This window comes from Numenius arquata, chromosome 11, assembly GCF_964106895.1.
Source record: "Numenius arquata chromosome 11, bNumArq3.hap1.1, whole genome shotgun sequence".
In the NCBI taxonomy this organism is placed as follows: domain Eukaryota; kingdom Metazoa; phylum Chordata; class Aves; order Charadriiformes; family Scolopacidae; genus Numenius; species Numenius arquata.
Genome location: NC_133586.1, coordinates 41579293 through 41597319, shown reverse-complemented (window position 1 = coordinate 41597319; position 18027 = coordinate 41579293). Strand labels below are relative to the sequence as shown.

Here is an 18027-nt window from a genome sequence, read left to right as displayed (position 1 = left end):
CCCTTGACTGTCCTTTTTCCTGCTAATCAGTAATGCAAGAACTGGGGAACTCTGATCACGTTTTACTTTATTTAGCTTTGGGTTGAGGTTCCTAGAACTTTTGGGATTTTGTTCTGAAACAGAATTGGGTGCAATGGCTAGAGCTGAAACAGGCATTCTTTTAATATCCACCTTTTTGTTTTGCCACATTCCTTACTTGTTTGCTAATTACTTGTTAACTTATCTTTTTAATAGAACTAAATTGGAGGAATTGATCATTATTTTTGATGTGAAGACTTCATCACTGACATCTACATGTTCATTTGTCGGCCTCCAAGAAATAATACAGCTCATCGGTGGCAATAACTGCTTTTGGTGTACACTGACATTTGTTTGAAAAAACAAATAAACAAAAAAACCACCCCAACAGACAAAACCCAATAAACCTTTTGAAGACTTGTGTCAAATGACGTCAATGGCCAGTTTGTTCTCCTTTACTAGCCCAGCTGTAAAGCGTCTGTTGGGCTGGAAACAAGGAGATGAAGAGGAAAAATGGGCAGAAAAAGCTGTTGATGCTTTGGTAAAAAAGCTGAAAAAGAAAAAGGGTGCTATGGAAGAACTGGAGAAAGCCTTGAGCAGTCCAGGACAGCCCAGCAAGTGTGTTACTATTCCTCGCTCTTTAGATGGACGACTTCAAGTTTCTCACAGAAAAGGCCTTCCCCATGTAATTTACTGTCGTGTTTGGCGTTGGCCTGATCTACAAAGCCATCACGAGCTGAAGCCATTGGATATTTGTGAATTTCCTTTTGGATCTAAACAGAAGGAAGTCTGCATCAATCCATACCACTATAAGAGGGTGGAGAGCCCAGGTATGTTTGAAAAAACTAAAAACTGAGCAAAATCTCCAGGATCCACCCTTGTTCCCTCCCTCCTCAGTACTGTGACAAATTACATTTGGTGTATGGGGGAGTTTGGAAGAAGAATGTTCAAAGTGTATTTTTCTGGGGGGGTTTTGGGGGAGGTGTGTTGTCCATTCTGTAGTAGCTGTTTTTCTTTATGGTAAATCACACTTTTCCCACAGATCTTTTAAGCCTCCTACCCTTAAAGTTAGTGGCAAAATCCTCATTTATAAGAAAATAAGAAAGTAGTAATCGAAAGTTCCTCAAAAGCTTTGAGAAAGTTGTTTAAAAAAAACCGCAGTCCTTGCAAGGAGGTTGGTAGCCTTCTTTCAGGGGCTTAGTATGTCATCAATGAGGGACAAGAATTGAGGAGATTAAAAAAAAAAAATAATAATTTTAGGGTGCAGTGTTCCCCACTTGATTTCCCATTAGCGGGCAGTAGAGCTGAACAGAAACAAGGGTGTTAATCAGTTAGAGCAAGTGATGTACTACATTAGTGTCAGGGAGCAAGTCTGCTGTTAAGGCACGTTGCCATGGGAGAAGGTGAGGAGGATTGTGGTTACGAGTGGGAGAGATGAATTATGTTGCTCTGCAAAGTATAGTGAAAAGTTGCTTCCGTTGTTCCACAAAATGGTTGTAATTCTACTGCGGCCGGCTGTAGCGCTCAAGTGCTCGGCTGTAGCACTTGAATTCCAGACTCCAGCACTCTTGAATGTAAAAGTTAAAACTCCAGCTTAGCTATAGTTGTATATCGTAGTATAGATTTTGTTTGTCTTGAGTGAAAAGGACTATATGGAACTATATGGTTTGACTGTAGTTGTATAGACTGATTTGATAGCGTACACATACAGTGAGTTTTGCACTTCTAAATCAGTACTTTGGTACGTGCCACGTGTGGATTGTTTGCTTTTTTTTTAAAAAAAAAGGTCTGGTTGCATTTACATGAAAGATAAGTGCGTTTCTGCTCTGATTTTTGTGGCAGTAAAGTTTGAGTCTTCCATGAAGCATAATGTAAAAAAAAAAAAATGAAAGAGAGAGGATGGGGTAAAGGCATGACTGATAAATCCCCTACTCTTCTTTCCACTCCAGCTAGTGTTGAGATTTTCGTGATGAGCACATTATTTGTATCTCTTCCCTTCTTTCGTAGTTTTTAATCCAAGTTTCCCTGATTTGTTTGTTTTTTTCCAGTTCTACCTCCAGTGTTAGTGCCTAGACATAGTGAATTCAATCCACAGCACAGTCTACTAGTTCAGTTCAGGAACCTAAGCCACAACGAACCACATATGCCACACAACGCAACATTTCCAGATTCTTTCCAGCAGCCCAACAGCACTCCATTTTCCATTTCGCCAAACAGTCCCTATCCACCTTCTCCAGCCAGCAGCACTTACCCGAGCTCCCCAGCCAGCTCTGGACCATCCAGTCCCTTTCAGCTACCGGGTAAGTACAGCCTAAATGTCAATTTAATAAAAATAATTGAAATGCCGCGTGCTGTTGTGTTTTATGACCTCAGGAATTTGCGATATTTGCAATAAATTGCTTTTCTATTTGCATTTTAGGGAGGTTTCCTAGTTTTTCACTAGTCAGAGTTAATTGTTATGCTTTTGTATTTCCAAATGTTTTTTGTCACCGATTCCGTAGTGGTGAGTTATTTTGCACAGCTTCAATGTAGATTAACTGATACATGCTTCAGAAGAATATCTAGTGATGAAGAGAAAGCAGATGTAAGAGGCTGAGCAAGAAGTTTATTGATGTCTTTCTCTGAATATAGATGTTTACATGTGGTATTTAACTGGAAAAAAATAGAGCAAATTTTTGATAGGAACTTAACTGATTTGGGAGAAAATAGGGGAAAACCCAACAATTGATAGGGGCAAAGGAAAGAAGCCTTATTGAGTCTGTCTGGTTATTGGTGTGGTTTATAAACCCAAGAGGTTAACAGATTTAAGAATTTATTTTTCCAGTAGCTTAGTGGCATCATCTTTGTTCTTTCTGGCTGCCCAGTGCCGCAGAAAGAGTGTCCATTCAGTGGGGTATCCCTCTTGGATAAGGACTGTGATCACCGCGACGGATGCATTCATGGTATCTGGAGGGAGTTTCTGAAATAGGGGATAATAATGTGTTGGTACAATGACTGCTGTGCTGAATGGAAGAATGCAGAGGTCCACGCTTTTATAGCGAACTCAGCCTGCAGAAGCACCAAAAAAAAAATAACAGGTTTAGGCCTTCGTTATGCTACAGCAAATAGTTATTTCTTCTACTACTTCTTTCTTTTTAAACATGGAGAAGAGGGTAGAGAAGAAAGCTAGTGGTTGTGTGGGGAAACAAAAAAAAAAAACAGTGGGAATTACAGTCATCTTGCCCAGCTGCAGGAATGCAGTTGTTAAAGAAAAAAGGCAAAAAGAAGAAAGCACATCTCTTAGTTTCCCTCAAGTGTCCAATCTTGTTATTAGTCCCATAGGTAAGAATCCAGCTATTGAAGGAGGTTACTGTAAAGACAGCTGGCTGAGCTGTCTTCAGGTTACTTTGAAAATGGGTCCAGATCCTTTAACATCTCCTGTTCAAGAGTATTTTTGTGTGTTTACAACTGTAGAATGAATAAATAAATATTCTAAATTGTTGACGTTTATTCTTATTTATGTTTGTAGCTGATACTCCACCTCCTGCATATATGCCCCCCGATGATCAAATGGGGCAGGATAATTCTCAGTCTATGGACACAAGCAATACAATGATCCCTCAAATCATGCCAAATATATCTACCAGAGGTAAGTTGTATAGTATGGTGTAAAATTAACATAGTTTGGCTTCTTACAACTCATGAGCAAATTGAACGAACAACTTCAAATGGTGCAGTAAATCTTGTTGGCAAGTGGAAGCAGTCCTCCAAGGCAAACTATGGCTGTAACAGAAAGAATTGAGAAATAAAACTTGCTTGCTTATTTGCATCTCTTGCTTTTAAAGCCTTGGGTGCTTAGTATGGCTTACAACAAGTTGAGCTTTCTTCATTTCTCAGAACTAGTCTTTTCTGCTACCTTTGCCTTCTGTTGGAATTGTATATGCTCTGAAAATTGAGTCCCAAAATATCAATTAAAACAATTTTTTTAAAAGTGAACAGAAGAATCATGTTTCACGTGATATCAGAGTCATCTTTATTTTCTTGTGTAGGGTTTTTTTTTTTGTTTGATATCAGGCTTAAAATAGGAAAAAAAAATTATAAAATCAATGGACTAGCTAAAATGCATGAAATTAAAAATCATTAAGATCTTAATCAGGACTGTTCTTCCCCATCATAACTGTTGTCTAAGCTTTCAGTTATCTATTGATATTTTTCAAGGCCTGCTTTGCAGTTTTAGATTTAATATTTTAACATTTATGTAAACGGTTATTTCCATTTTGCTTATTTTCAGATGTTCAGCCCGTTGCCTATGAAGAACCCAAACACTGGTGTTCGATTGTGTATTACGAATTAAATAATCGTGTTGGGGAGGCTTTTCATGCATCTTCTACGAGTGTCTTAGTAGATGGGTTTACAGATCCCTCCAATAATAAAAACAGGTTCTGCTTAGGTTTGCTCTCAAACGTTAACCGTAACTCAACAATTGAGAACACTAGACGGCATATTGGAAAAGGTAAAGCTTAGTTGTGCTATGCATGATTAAGAAGCTAAGCCTGTGTTTTTATTTCAACTTCTCTATCCTGTAACAGTGATTATTCTCAGATAAGAATAGTAGAAGTAATCCCTGATTTACCTCTCCAGTATCTGAAGACAACGTACTCGGGCATAGCTTGATTCTAATTAGTCTAGGTATTGCATGCATTTTTCTTTGGCACTAATTTAAAAGATTAAATATCACATCTTCCTTACCAAACTACGTTGTTATAGGGGTTGGTTTGTTATGGTTAATGGTAGTCTGCATGTAGAATTTTGTTTCGGCACCAAGAAACATATTGCAAGACTTCTGGTACTCTGTGTTGTATCTGCTGCTTAAATCAGATTCTTCATACCACTTTACAGTATATCAAAGATATTTTTTTTTTTTTATGTTGTTGTTCATGCAAGGTATTATGCTGCTGTCTACAGTGTGTTCAAATATCTTGCATGAGTTGGCAGCAGGACTTTGAAGTGCTAATGCAAAACTGCAAGGGCTCATTTGTCTGAGTGAATCCATGGGGTGTGTACGTGTGTGGGAGGGATTCCTGGAGACAGCAGGTTTTGCAAGATCTTCTAGTTTTCCCCTACTGTTTGGCTGATAGCACATATAGATGCAGGGTTTTCATCTTTGGTGGAATGTGCTTGGATTACCTTAAAACGTAGTACTCCTTTTCTGAAGATCTCCTTTTTGTAATGAAGTCAGTCCTAAGAAGAGAACCCCGTCTTTATTGCGCCATTATCTAGAGGCCTTTTTAACACCTGAAAAGCTTTTGGTACAGTTGGCCTTGAGTTGTTTTGTTGTTTTTTTTAAATGAAAGTCACTGCTGCTTGTAGTATCTCTTCAAGACCTATCCTGTCCCTTAGCAGTCTTTTGATTAGAAACTACTATGAATATGGCAAAATTTTGCAGATTCTCTGGGGACCAAGAGATACATTAATATCTGTTGGAAACTTGGCTCTGCAATTCTGTTGTTCAAAAAAATCTGTTGTTATAAAGGGGGAACAGCTGAAGTCTGGGGCGTGGGCGGTTTGTCAGGTTCTTTTGTTTTGACTTACCCCTTTCGATGGCACCAGCAGAGGAATCTTGTGCATCCACCTAAGGTCAGAAATGTAACAGAGTCCAACATCATGTTGTAGAGTAGCATTGACTGCAATGAACTTTAAAATGTCAGCATCTCTAATACTAATTATTAAACTAAAATTTTGCTCCATTGGTAACAGTTCTGAGAACGATCAAGATTGTTTAGGGGATAAAATACTAATTATTTATAGCTCTTGTTTGGAAGGTCTTGGTTTTTTGCCTCCTTGAAATTATCGATCCTATTTGCTAAGATTTTTTCTGTAGAATTGTTACATTGCAAGCACAAGTGACTTCTAAATGTGCATTGGATTATTTTTGAAGTATCTGTGTTCTCAGACTGTTAGATTACACAGCTCCCCTCTTCAGAAATCTCTTGGAAGTTCTTTACCCAAAAGACCTTAGCTAGCAAGTGGTGGTCTCTGCCATTTTAAATGAATAGGGTTGTGTTGTGAAAATGTGTTCTTGCCCACCCCAGATTTTCTCATAGCTGCTTAGAGTTGATGAAGTCCCTCTGTGTAACCTTCATCCTACCTTAGTCCCAAGCGGCTCTAGCAATGTTCACAACAGTTGCTGCTGTCTGAAAGATTAACTTGCATCTGTTGACTTGCTGCAGCCTCATCTGGCAAACCACGGGATAGTCTGCAGTGGATTCCCAGGGTATTGCAAGGAAGACTTAAACTGAACTGTATCCCAGCTGTATAACAGTGGTGGGTGGGGGAAAGGGAGATCTGGGAGAAGGAAGGTGAGTATCTCAACTGAAATAGCAGCGAGAATCTGTGTTTGGATGCTGAAAGGATTAGCAGCTTTTATATTTTAATTTTTAGTCAATAATAGTGTTATACAGGCTTCAGAACATAAAGGGAGGGAAGAACAGTGCTATTCGGTACATAGCTGAATCCAGGGAGATGTGATAAATCTAGGGGCACTGTTGATTTTAGGGTCTGTAAAGCCTGATGGTATTTAAGTTGTGCAACTAATTGGACTTACCTCTCTTTTTGCTTGATAAAAATACATGGGAAATCAGAGCAGACTACGGATATACTTTCTCATTCATGTCTATCACTGCCTCTTCTCCCAGGATGTTTATTTCTGTTGGAATTGCCATAGGCAGAAACTACCAGTTTAATAAAACTGGAGATTTAAAATCCGCATAAGTTCCCTAGGAGAATAGCTTGAAATATAACTGCTGATGTGTGGAAGTATTTTCATTCTGTTCTGTAATTGATGAGAGAAGGACATCTAGTGGCTGATGTATAAAGAAGCCTAATGTATTTTGAAATGAGAAAGTATGTTATAGTGTGGGCAAAAGAGCATTTCTGACCTCAAACAGAAAATTTGCTGTCTCCAATTTCAAGGGGATTGCATTAAGTACTATATTTTTGGAAAGAAAAGTAATTTGAAATGTTTTTATCTTTGTTTTCAAGGAGTTCATCTCTACTATGTTGGTGGGGAAGTCTATGCTGAGTGTTTAAGTGATAGCAGCATATTTGTACAGAGCAGGAACTGCAACTACCATCATGGCTTCCATCCAACAACTGTATGCAAGATTCCTAGTGGATGCAGTCTGAAAATTTTTAACAATCAGGAGTTCGCTCAGCTTTTAGCTCAGTCCGTCAATCATGGATTTGAAGCTGTATATGAGCTCACCAAAATGTGCACCATTCGAATGAGTTTTGTAAAGGTAAACAAATTATTTTGATGGCGTTTCAATTTATTGTGCATTTGGGTATTCAGCAGTAATTACATTAGCGCTGTAAGGGTGTAGCAAAGCTATTCTGACCTGATGTGGTTCTTATCAATGACAACTATGTTAAAAATGGGTAATTTGGGGAGAAGGAAGAAAGCAAGCAAGAAAGGAAAAGCACAGATTGCTCTATTGGATGTTGGCTATGTATTTAGTTACTTCAATATTCAGGACAGGGATTTAATCATTGTGGCTGCCAGAATTTTATTAAAGAAGATTTGAGCTCATGCTCTAAATGGGACAGAACAAACAAGACCACTTAAAGAATGTGAGAGGAGCATAAGTCATTACAGAAAAAATTGCAGTTCCTTCAAAGATATTAATATTGTCTTTTGAAAAAATTGATTATGGAAAAAAAGACATTATTTGAATTTCTGAAAACAAACTGTGCTGTTATTCTCACAGTAGTTGTTTTCTCAGCATTGTTTAATGAAGATGCCATCCATTTCAGATTTAGCTCGGAGTCTAGACTTGGGCCTTCTGGGGTTTTTCTGCATCTTGTCCAAAAGATGTCTTGTTTGTTTTGTTGAGTATTATAAATACTTCTCAGTTTTGAGAGTGTGGAGGACAAGGGAGCAGGAGGGAGAAACGGGAGAGAGATGTGGCCGTAGCCAGGAGTCATTCTCGAGTCCGTGGTGCGCTCCAGAGAGGAGCTGGTGTAGTCACTCCAGGTCTGTGGGAGACAAGACTCGATCCAGGCTTCCAGCTGCAGCTTCCATCCCGCTCCTTCCCAACCTCAGGTTTTTTTTTCCTTTAGGTAAGAAGAGTTGCTAGGTTGTGAGCTACCTTCAGATCTTAGAACATGATTTCCTGCTTCTTGTTGATACAGTTATTTTGGAAGACAAGCATGTTCTCAACTTGATTGATAACATTTTGTTCATTTTTATAGGGCTGGGGAGCTGAATATCACCGACAAGATGTCACGAGCACCCCATGCTGGATAGAAATTCATCTTCACGGGCCTCTCCAGTGGCTGGATAAAGTACTTACACAAATGGGTTCTCCTCTTAATCCCATCTCATCTGTTTCATAGTGCTGAAATTCTATCTTCAGCGTTATTTTTAGCGAACTTAATCTAATTCTAGAGAAACTTCCCAGTGTGGATACTGTGAGCTATATGGAGAATGGATCTTACGGTTTAACTTTTTTTTGTTTGTTTTTTAAAAAATCCCTTTGTGACCAATTCCATTGTGTATAGCTAATCAGTTTTACATTTCAATTTGTTCTTGTGATGCTTAAGTGACAGTTGAGCCCTAAGGGAAAAAAGTCTATTGAAAAATTCAGAACGCTTTTTCCCTCCTTCCCCTAGAACTTAAACAGGCATATGTCTTAACTGGAAATTTTTTTGTTTTGTCCTGTAGGGACAAGAATTTGAAGACTAACTTCAGAAAATAAATACATATCATAATTTGGGATTTTTTTTTTAACTTTTATGGAACTGTTTGAACATGTGCAGCTCCAGCTTGCAAGCTGTATTTTTAGCATAGTTGTTTAACATCTTACGGTTGACATCTGTCATAAGCAAAATTAGACTTTATTATGGCTAATTTGCCTCAGATTGAACAATGTGATTTTTTTTTTCTAAGTGTACACATGAAATATACTTTTTACAAATATTGGAGTGGTGTAAAAACACTTGTATTGTCTATTGGAAAATGCTGTCATAAACACACTGTATGTTAATGCAGAATAGCAGTTTGTAGCCTTTTCCCACTTCAGTTTTGTAATATCTCTTTTAACCACCGTTTTAAATACTAATTGATACAAGGTAAACATCTTGCACATTTCTGGAGTAGTAATTCTTGTTTTGCTTTGATTTACACTCATGCCGTTTGGATTTGGTTGCCAAGGCTATTTCTTTTTAGGTACCCTTCTCTATTTTAACATAAACACTACTATTTGTAAATGGCAGTGCTTACTACTTTTTGGAAGGAATAAGTTTGTTGGTTTTTTTTTTTTGTTTTCTTTTTGGTGTTCTAGCTGTTTATTTTACCTGTCTGGAATTGATCTGTGTTAGGCCTTTTTAATCTCTCAGTAGACATTACGCAGTATTAGTGATTACACTGTATTTAATTCACTTTCAGTATGAGTTTGAGTCTCTTTGAAGACTGTGAGTGGCTTAGCAAATTAGTTACTGAATGCAGAAGCTTTTATTTCCAGATCATGTAATTTAATACAGACCTGTTGGTAATGACCAAAAGTAATCACTTCTTTGTAGCCTACACGAAACAGTGGTCTCGATCCTGTCTCTGATGGCAGGAGTTCAATCAGAAGACTCGTAACTGTAGTTGGCAGCTTTATGGGATTGAAGGACTGCATTAATATGATGATGAAACTTCTCTCTCACATGTAAGGAATCCTGTTGCCTGTGCTGTTGTATTACTCAGTAGAGAATTTAAACACTGTACTAAACACTAAAAGAAATCAGTTAAATAACGTATGCATATTTTTCCCCTTTAAGTAGTAAAAAAGGAGGCTGAAAAATATTCTAAGAGAATTAGAAGTGAATTATATACAAAATTTCTTTGCATGCAGAAAAAGACCTATTGTATTTTTTAACTTCTCACCCTCCTTGTTCTCTTTCCCGAACACCTCTTCAGAAAAGGGTTCAGTGTTTGGGGGAGAGGCTGAAAACTCTAAAATTCAAATACTTATTAAAAGACGTGTTGCAGTTAATTACTGCAATCCTGAGACATTGATTGCTTACACAAGTTCTTGTGTCTTCTATCGAATGACAGTTTCTGCTCAATGTGGAAATCATGCATCGTATGGTACCTAAGTAACAAGTGATCTTAAAGGAATAAAATTGTTTACGTGTCATTAAAATGTTTCTTATGAAATGCCTTAAAGGAATAAACTGTAACACTTCTGCAGAACCCTAATGTTCTCTTGTACAGGAATTTCTGTATTACTTGGTGTTTTGTTCTTTTGGTTTTGGGTTTTTTTTTTTAACCAGTTTCTCAAGTGTGTTTAAAAACAAACAAGTGCATCTTCAGGAGAAGGGGAATAACATTATTTGCCGCTCACCTTTGGGGTCTCCTCTTTCGTTCTTTGGAACTGCAACTCACAGATGGTTCTTTTGATCAAATAAGATGCGAAGTGAGTTGGCCACAGGATCAGGCTTCTGTTTTCTTCTCCCTGGGCCTGACTTGTTGAGTTGCTGAATATGTATATTTGACACTACAGGATCTTTTTTTTTTTTTTCTTGGCTAGCTTCTGTAATAAATGTCATGGCACATTGGACTAAGGAAAGATCTGAGTTGTAGGTACAAGATTTCACTTTTATCCAAAATGTTTTTCACCTGGCTTCGTCTCTGTTCACTTGTATGTTTAGATGTGGCCAACTCAGTGACTCACAGCTGGGTGCTGAAGTGGGTGTTCATGAGCCAGAGCTGGTGCTTAGTGCTGGTGTTGTGGTTAGATTGGCTACCCATGCACTGAACTGTAATTTCTGCAATAATATCCAGTTAACCCACTTCTGATGCTGTCATTAAGTACTAAAATGCTCTGGCATTTTTCTGCTTGTGTACATATTCTTGAACTGTAATGTATGCAGTGCTGGGGATATCCTTGTGGTTGCTGATTTTGCCAGAGCAGGCTTGCAGGAGCAGACCCAGTAAGTTCTATGTTCTACTTTTCTGTTCCTTTTAAGTAGGACTTTTGAGAGCTTTCTAGTGAGCAAATTTTGTGTGCTACTGGTTTGTGGCATTCCTAATCATGTTTCATTTGTCTGTGCTGCCGATAGAAAATTCAGATTTCAGTGCAGGGGTGGATTGGGTGGAGAGCTGCTTGACCCTAATGATGTTTTAAGTATAGCCATAGCAGAGAGCACTGCTCCTGTTGCATCATGCTCGTGTATAAGTCAATTCTTGATCTAGATGGAGGGATGGAGAAATTGAATCAGCCAGTAGTGTGGTAGCAGAAGATGGAGCCTTTCCAGTGTAGCCCAGCTTAGACTGAATGTAACTCTTCAGTGAAAACTGGTTTGGCTTTTGTAGTGTAAGTATTTTCTTCTCTTTGGGCATCTTTCTACTTTGCACCAACCACAGCATTAACTAACAGCTTTGGCAATACCGGCAAAGAGCCTAGAACAGGCATAGACTGAAGTTCTTCCTGGGTTTGCTTTTACAGTCACTAAGATGAGATAGTAGCTTGGATATTCCTCCTTAAAGGACTTCAGTCTCGCTGGCAGTCAATCCAGTGCCTTGTGTAAGTATTACGTTCATTTAAGTGCATTAGGCATGAAGTAGTCATACATGAAAGGGTGACACTGGGTTATAGTATGTATAGGACCAAAAAAAAAACCTAATAGTATGATTGATGAGAGCCAAATCTAACAGAATGGCCCGTTAATGAAAAGAATGATGAAACAGCCCCTGTGTTATGATTTGGTATAGTATTGTTTAAAATATCGGAATTCTTTTGGGTTTTGCTTGAAGCTATTTTGGTTTTCCTCTGCAGTATTACAATGTGAAAGTTGTCAATTCTTGGGCAGATACTCTTTGCAATGTAAGTCTAGAGAACATTAAAATGTGTCAGGCTTTCTCCATAGTTTGAAAAAATAACTTTTCTCAAGATATTGTTTCAGTTGCCCAAAGTGTTGCTAAACAAAAACAAACCAAAACATTTTTCTAAATGTTTTTCTTCAAAAGACAAACATGTGACTTAACTTTTTTTTTTTTGTAGTTGTGAAATTTCTGTTTAGGAAGGTAACCCATTCTGAATTCAAATCAATAGACCAAGCCATCAGATTACAACATAATGTTGCTTTATTGTGCTGCTCCATAAACCTGCTTCTGTGTTTGTTGCGAGCATAACCTTTATGCTTTTGTTTACATTGTAGGAAACACAGTTCTAGCGATGAGTTGTTTTGGTTTTTTTCCATTTAACTCTAAACATCTTTTTATTTTGTTAATTTTAAAAATTATTAGGTTTTGCTATGTTATGTTTTTAAAGATATTTTTTGCATACTGCTGCTCGTATTTCAATAAACAAAACAAAAACCCTACAGATTTTTCTGATTTCCTTTATCTGTAACATAGTATGTCTCAAATATTTCTTTACAAGGGTTGATTTATGAGTTCTTGTAACTCTCGATGCCGATGCCTTAACATGTACATATTCCTCCCCATACAAATGAGATCTTGTAATTTTAAAAATACTTTTCTATAGCTTTTTGGTAACACAAAAGCTGCAGTGTTCTTGGAAGCAGAGACTAATTCATTTAATTAACTCAAGAGTTCTTTTTTCTTGTAGAATGGGGCCAGCCAAAACAGTAACAGTTTGTTGGTATTTATAGAAATATATAAATCAGTAGTACAAAAAAAAATGTGTATCTGTAAGACTTCAGCAACACTCATGTGTGGGGTCGTTGGGTTTTTTCTTGGGTTTTTTTTGTTTTGTTGTTTTTTTTACCATTGTGGCCAACCATAAGGCTTTTAAATAACCCTCCTCGTGTCTGAATGTGTAGAGCTTTAACCTGACGACTTACAGCCTTTTCATTGAAATGAAGGCTCTTCCAATATCTCTTGAAACTCAAGTACTGTTCCAATAAAATGGAAATTGGGAAGTTTAGTGAGGTGTTTTTCTACTGTCTATTAGCCTTATTTTTTAAGATTGAGGGGGGAAAAAACCTTTCCTTTCGTTTACCAAGATACTACAGAAATAGAGAGAGAAATAATGATTGGTGGTGCGCACAAAGTAAAAGAAATCTCTTTTTTGGCAGGATGAGTACAAAAATACTGAATCCCGATTCCACAGAGATATCCATATAAGAACTACAGAAAGGACACAATATTTTAGTATAAAACTGAAACAAGAGTGTTGATACTGCTTGGTCTTGTCTGTGCTTCCTGCTTTGGGATTTAATTTGGCTACAGGCTGCTGCCTTGCAGTAGTACCCTGTGAAGTTCTCTCCTCAATAATCACAGCTTTTTTTGATCTGAATGTGCAACTGTACTATACGAAGGAGGATCCAATGACTCAATGATTTTATTTTTTTTTGTATCTCCTGTTGCTGTTTTGATGGTTTTGCTTCCAAAACGATGATTGCCGTCTAAAGTTCCCAGAGGATTTACTGTGACAGTATTACCTAGATGATACAGTCAAATTTGTGAGTAACATCTCACATTAAGTGTTGTGGTGACTTGCTGGCTTTCCAGAAACTTTATATGGACTTGTATTAGTAGGTTTCTATAGAAGTAAAAAACAAACAAACAAAAAAATCTTGGTTATTAGAAGTTTTAAATCATTTTATGGCACTGAAGAGTTTTTCTTAGTCTTAATAGTCTTAGTCTCGGGGGAAGTTAGAGGTGTAGTAACCATTAATTTACACCTCTGAGTAGCTAGCCAAAGTAACCTGTGACATTGTTCATTTATGGGTTTTTTTCAGAAGAAAAAAAAAAAAGCTTTGGGCAAAACACACCTCATCCACTCCCACTGCAACCTGCATTCTGTGTTGAATGAGTCAAAGGCTGCTTCTGTTCACTGCTATTTAAAAAGCAAGTATCTCACTGGCATTTAAAGTAATTAAACATTGAGTGTCCTATATCCTGTGCCAAGAGAAATCCGCCTTTCTTGTCCTAGAGCGCTCCCTGCGTTGTTGTAGCCAAGGACTGTGCCTTCTCTGACACCATCCCAAGAAATCCTACTCCTCTAGAAGAAACTGTTTCATAGCAATTAGGAAAATTTAGGAGATTATTTTTACTATCGGTACTCTGATCAGAGGACATTGGTGACTGGAGTGTCAAGTCAGTGTGCCAAATCAGGCTTTTCCAAAGAACTTTCCCGAAGTAAGCACTGGGTGGAAATGCAGATTCCATTTAACTTGCCAAATTCGGTATTTTGGCCTGTGTGATTTAGAGCGTGTGTGTTTTCCAGACACTGGTACCATCAAAAAAATCATTGTACTTCACTCGGTGATGATACTGGCTCTAGTTTCCTTTTAAATCTTAAGCACTGTTAATCTTCTGATTTAGGATGCCGAGCAAGCCATCTTTTCTGGGTGCGCTGAGCATTTGTAAAAGGTCCCAAAGTACCTGCGAATTGTCAGCCACTCAGTGAAATGTAAATGTTTTTAGATACTTTGTCATCTTAATGCTCAATTAGTATTGGCGAGAGAACCGGCTTACGCTGATTAGCGTTTTTTAGTCAGCCAGCGTATGCACTCGGCGTTGGTACCATTCAGCACAAGTAATCATTCCCTTCAGCGTTGGGCGTCTGTGTATAAACTTTGAAGTAAAGAAATGTCATCCTCTACATTTTTTTATCATACAGGCGCAGCAAAGGTGGTTGTCTGTAGCTCTGAAGTGTGAATTCTCTCTCCAGCCTCTCGTAAATTTAATAGTGAAGCAGAAGAATGCTGCGTGCTGGGAAGTAGCTTACCTAGACTGAAAAACGAAGCCTACGCAAGCTGTAGAGTGGAGGTACGAGATTTGTGCAAGCTCTGTGTAGCATCTGTCCCCAAACAATGAAAGTAGAAACTAAATTTTGGGGAAGAAAACAACTGTCAGTTCCCACAGCATATAAAGCCATCACCAAAGCCACTGAAAAGACATAACTCGTAGAGTCTTGATGTCTTGCTGCTTCTCCCAGATGTTCAGTTGTTCTTTTCCATGACTTTCCAACTCCTGCAGGTTGGAAGAAGGGTACTTTGGCCTGATAAGAAACATCATTTTGAAGTCTCTGTTCCTTTTACCATGCGTGATGTCCCCTGCACAGGTGAAGGGGACTTGTGCCCAGGTTTTCAGACACGCTGGGGAAAATGGCATGTTGTGCATTGAGTACGTCCTAGCCATCTGCTGCAGGTAGATTAAAACGCGTGGTCTGGCTTTGCCCTATTTTTCTATATTTACTATGTTAGTATTTAGTATTTTCTTCCAAAACCCTTCCTGAGGGGTCTCCGAAGTCCAGCACAGTCAAAGGGCTAGACTTCAAGATTCTGAATAAGAATCCTCTGGCTGGTGGAGTTCTTGGGGCACGTTCCCATTAAAAGGAGGGAACAAGCCTTAATAAAAAGACAACTTAGCCTAAGCACAAACGTGTACAATACCAGTGTGACAAGTGCTTCACAGTTTTACAATTTCCCAGCAGTTTTCATCAAATTCTTTTTAAATATATTGTTAACTGCCTTACGGGCCAAATGCTCAAGTGTGCAAATATTTCTTTAAGGAGCATTTTCTAGCTCTAGTTGAGCGGCAAGCCAAGGGAAGGGCTGTCTTGGGATTCTCTGAATCCTGCGATGCGCTTCTAAAGGTGAGCGTGAGGTCGCAGTTTCATCGGCTGGTGGTTGTAGGACGTGTGGGGGTCCGGTTAAAGCAAACATCGCAGCCACCAACAAGAGCGACATTTGAAATGGCAAAAAAAAAAAAAAAAAAAAAAAAAAGCCAGTCTAAAAGTTCATTCCAAAAATCTGGAGGCAGGAAATCTATCCCAACGGAGATACCTTTTCAGGCAAGATAAGTATTTTTTTTTATTTTCACTACTACCTTAAGTTTGTGCTGGAGTGTTGATCATCTGCTCTTGCAAGGATGGCAAAAAGCCAGCATCACAACAGTGTCCTGTTTTCCGAGCGCGGTGGTCGCACCTGATCTAGAGCAAGCGGTTGCTGTTGGGCGATCCCGCAGCGAGCAGTTCTGCGTGAAGGTCTCCGTCGAAGGAGCTCTGCTCTAGAAGAACACTAAAAGTTCTATGATTAATCGATTAACTCTCTGTATTGCTGTTTGAATGGTGCCGGCTGGTGCTGCGCTGGAGGGAAGAGAAGCAGGAGGAAAGCAGTCGGGCAGCGCATCCCGAGGGTGCTCCTGGGGTTGCCGTACGTCACCTGGAGCCCACCAGCCTCCGGCTTGAGGTAGGAGTTGGTTTGGGCCGTCACCGAAGGGGTGCTCTGAGCAATCGGAGACTGGGCTGCTCCAGTGCGAGTGGTGGCTGCGGAAACAGCGACAGTGTTGTGGGAATGCTGTGGGTGCCCCGTACCTCCTCCAGGCGATGTAGGACAACTGAGGCATGGTGAAAGTCTAATAAATACAAAATAATAGGTAGTTCTTACACACATCAGCAAGTTAATATGAAATCTCCATATTTTTTTTTTCAGTCTTAAGTCTTGTAAAAGAAAATTAAATTCAAATTCGTGTTCAGAAATAAGTCTACTTCAGTTATTAAATCCCTCCCACCAAGACGAATCCTATAAAACTCTTTCAATCCCATGGAGATGGAGGTGAGAGTTTTTGGGGAGTGAGGTTCTGGGCTGTGGAAGCCATAGGGTCATCTCCAGCCGTTCTGTGTTCCTGCTCCTTGCAGGCTGTCACCTTGGTGAACCCAGGCTGCCGGACTGGAGAGTGGCAACCTTTCCTGCAGACTTTAATACTCTATTTTGCATTTTTTTTGCCTCTGGCTCATTGACTTTACTAAACAAGAGGGGGACAGGTTTACTCTTTGTCACACTCCAGTGTTGGTAGCGCAGCAGGGTTATAGTCTTGTATCTTGAAATACAGGGAAGATAAAAAAAGGAGGAGTCAGCATTTAAAACATTAGCAGCTCTTTTGTTCTAGTGGCAGTTTTGTTCTTTATAAATAGGTTTTTTTCCATTCTCTTTTTGAACTTGCCCATCTGCTGTTGCAAACACCACGGTTATTTCCAGGACTAAATAAGAAGCGCTGTGTAATCCAGTCGCTCCTGCGAAATCTCATTTTCTGAAGTCTCTCAGATATAGAAACTGCTTTCAGCAAACTCGGGAGCCTCTCGAGAAAGCTCAGAGCTGTGTGGGTGATTTCGGCTTTAGAGCAGGATGGGAGGAATTTGAGAAGACAACACAAAATAGACAAAATAAGCTCATTTCTGTAAAAGCCAAGCGGAGACTGGTTTTCCTGAGGTCTGTGAGATTTCAGGTCTCTGTGATCAGTCTCACTCTAAAAGATCTTTATAGAAGGAACTCTCCTTAAGTTGCCTGTAAGAAATTAGAGGTAAATAACGTATGTTAAATCTGGAAATACAAGTTTAGGAGCGAACAGGCCGTGTCCCTGGAGATGATTCGCCAATGGTACTGCAGGTGCTGCCCGGGCAAATCCTCAGTCCCTCGGGGAGGAATTTCACTTCGCAAAGGGGGCAAAAATGAGAGAGAGAGGAGGAAAAAAGCTTATGACGATGTGACTCTGTGTGTGTAACTTGCCCAGGAGACTTTCTGTATGGATTAATGGACTTAAACCAAATTTCTTTGCTTATACCTGTATTTCTGTATTTGCTCGGTGTCCTGTGAGTTAAGGCTTGGAAGAAACAACCTCCTAAAGCCAAATGAGCTGTGAACACAATCCAGCTGTGTCTTCCTTTCATCTCCTCAGTCTGATGTATCTGCCAGTGTTTTAAATGTTCCGAATGTCAGGTAGATAATGCTTCTGGCTCTGAAAAGGTTTAGGAGGAAGAGGACCATGGTCAGAGCAGCATCCAGGGAGGGACACTGCGTTGGCCGAGCAGAACCAAACCTCTCGCCCAAACACATCCGTTGGCATTGGGTCCGGCCACACACCCCTTTGTATGTGTCAGCTGCTTGTCACTAGGAAATTAAGGCTCAAACCCTGTTCAGCTTCTCCAGATCTTCTCTGAAATCACTCTTTGTAAGTTTGGAAGGGCAGCAGTTACGTTCCTCAGGAGGAACATAACTAAACCCTCGCTCTTG

The 18027-nt window shown here is 39.2% G+C and overlaps 1 protein-coding gene across 2 annotated transcripts in view; it reads left to right on the top strand.

The window, feature by feature from the left end:
• The window catches only part of SMAD5 (SMAD family member 5), a 29980-nt gene extending 17636 nt beyond the window's left edge, over positions 1 to 12344 (top strand). For both annotated transcript variants that reach the window (XM_074156629.1, XM_074156628.1), the window contains exons 2-7: positions 235 to 848; positions 2067 to 2318; positions 3527 to 3646; positions 4289 to 4510; positions 7039 to 7295; positions 8248 to 12344. In XM_074156629.1, the coding sequence (XP_074012730.1) occupies positions 446 to 848; positions 2067 to 2318; positions 3527 to 3646; positions 4289 to 4510; positions 7039 to 7295; positions 8248 to 8391 (1398 nt within the window). In that variant the 5' untranslated portion in view covers positions 235 to 445 and the 3' untranslated portion in view covers positions 8392 to 12344. The remainder of the gene's footprint in view (positions 1 to 234; positions 849 to 2066; positions 2319 to 3526; positions 3647 to 4288; positions 4511 to 7038; positions 7296 to 8247) is intronic.
• Positions 12345 to 18027: the final 5683 nt, after the last annotated feature.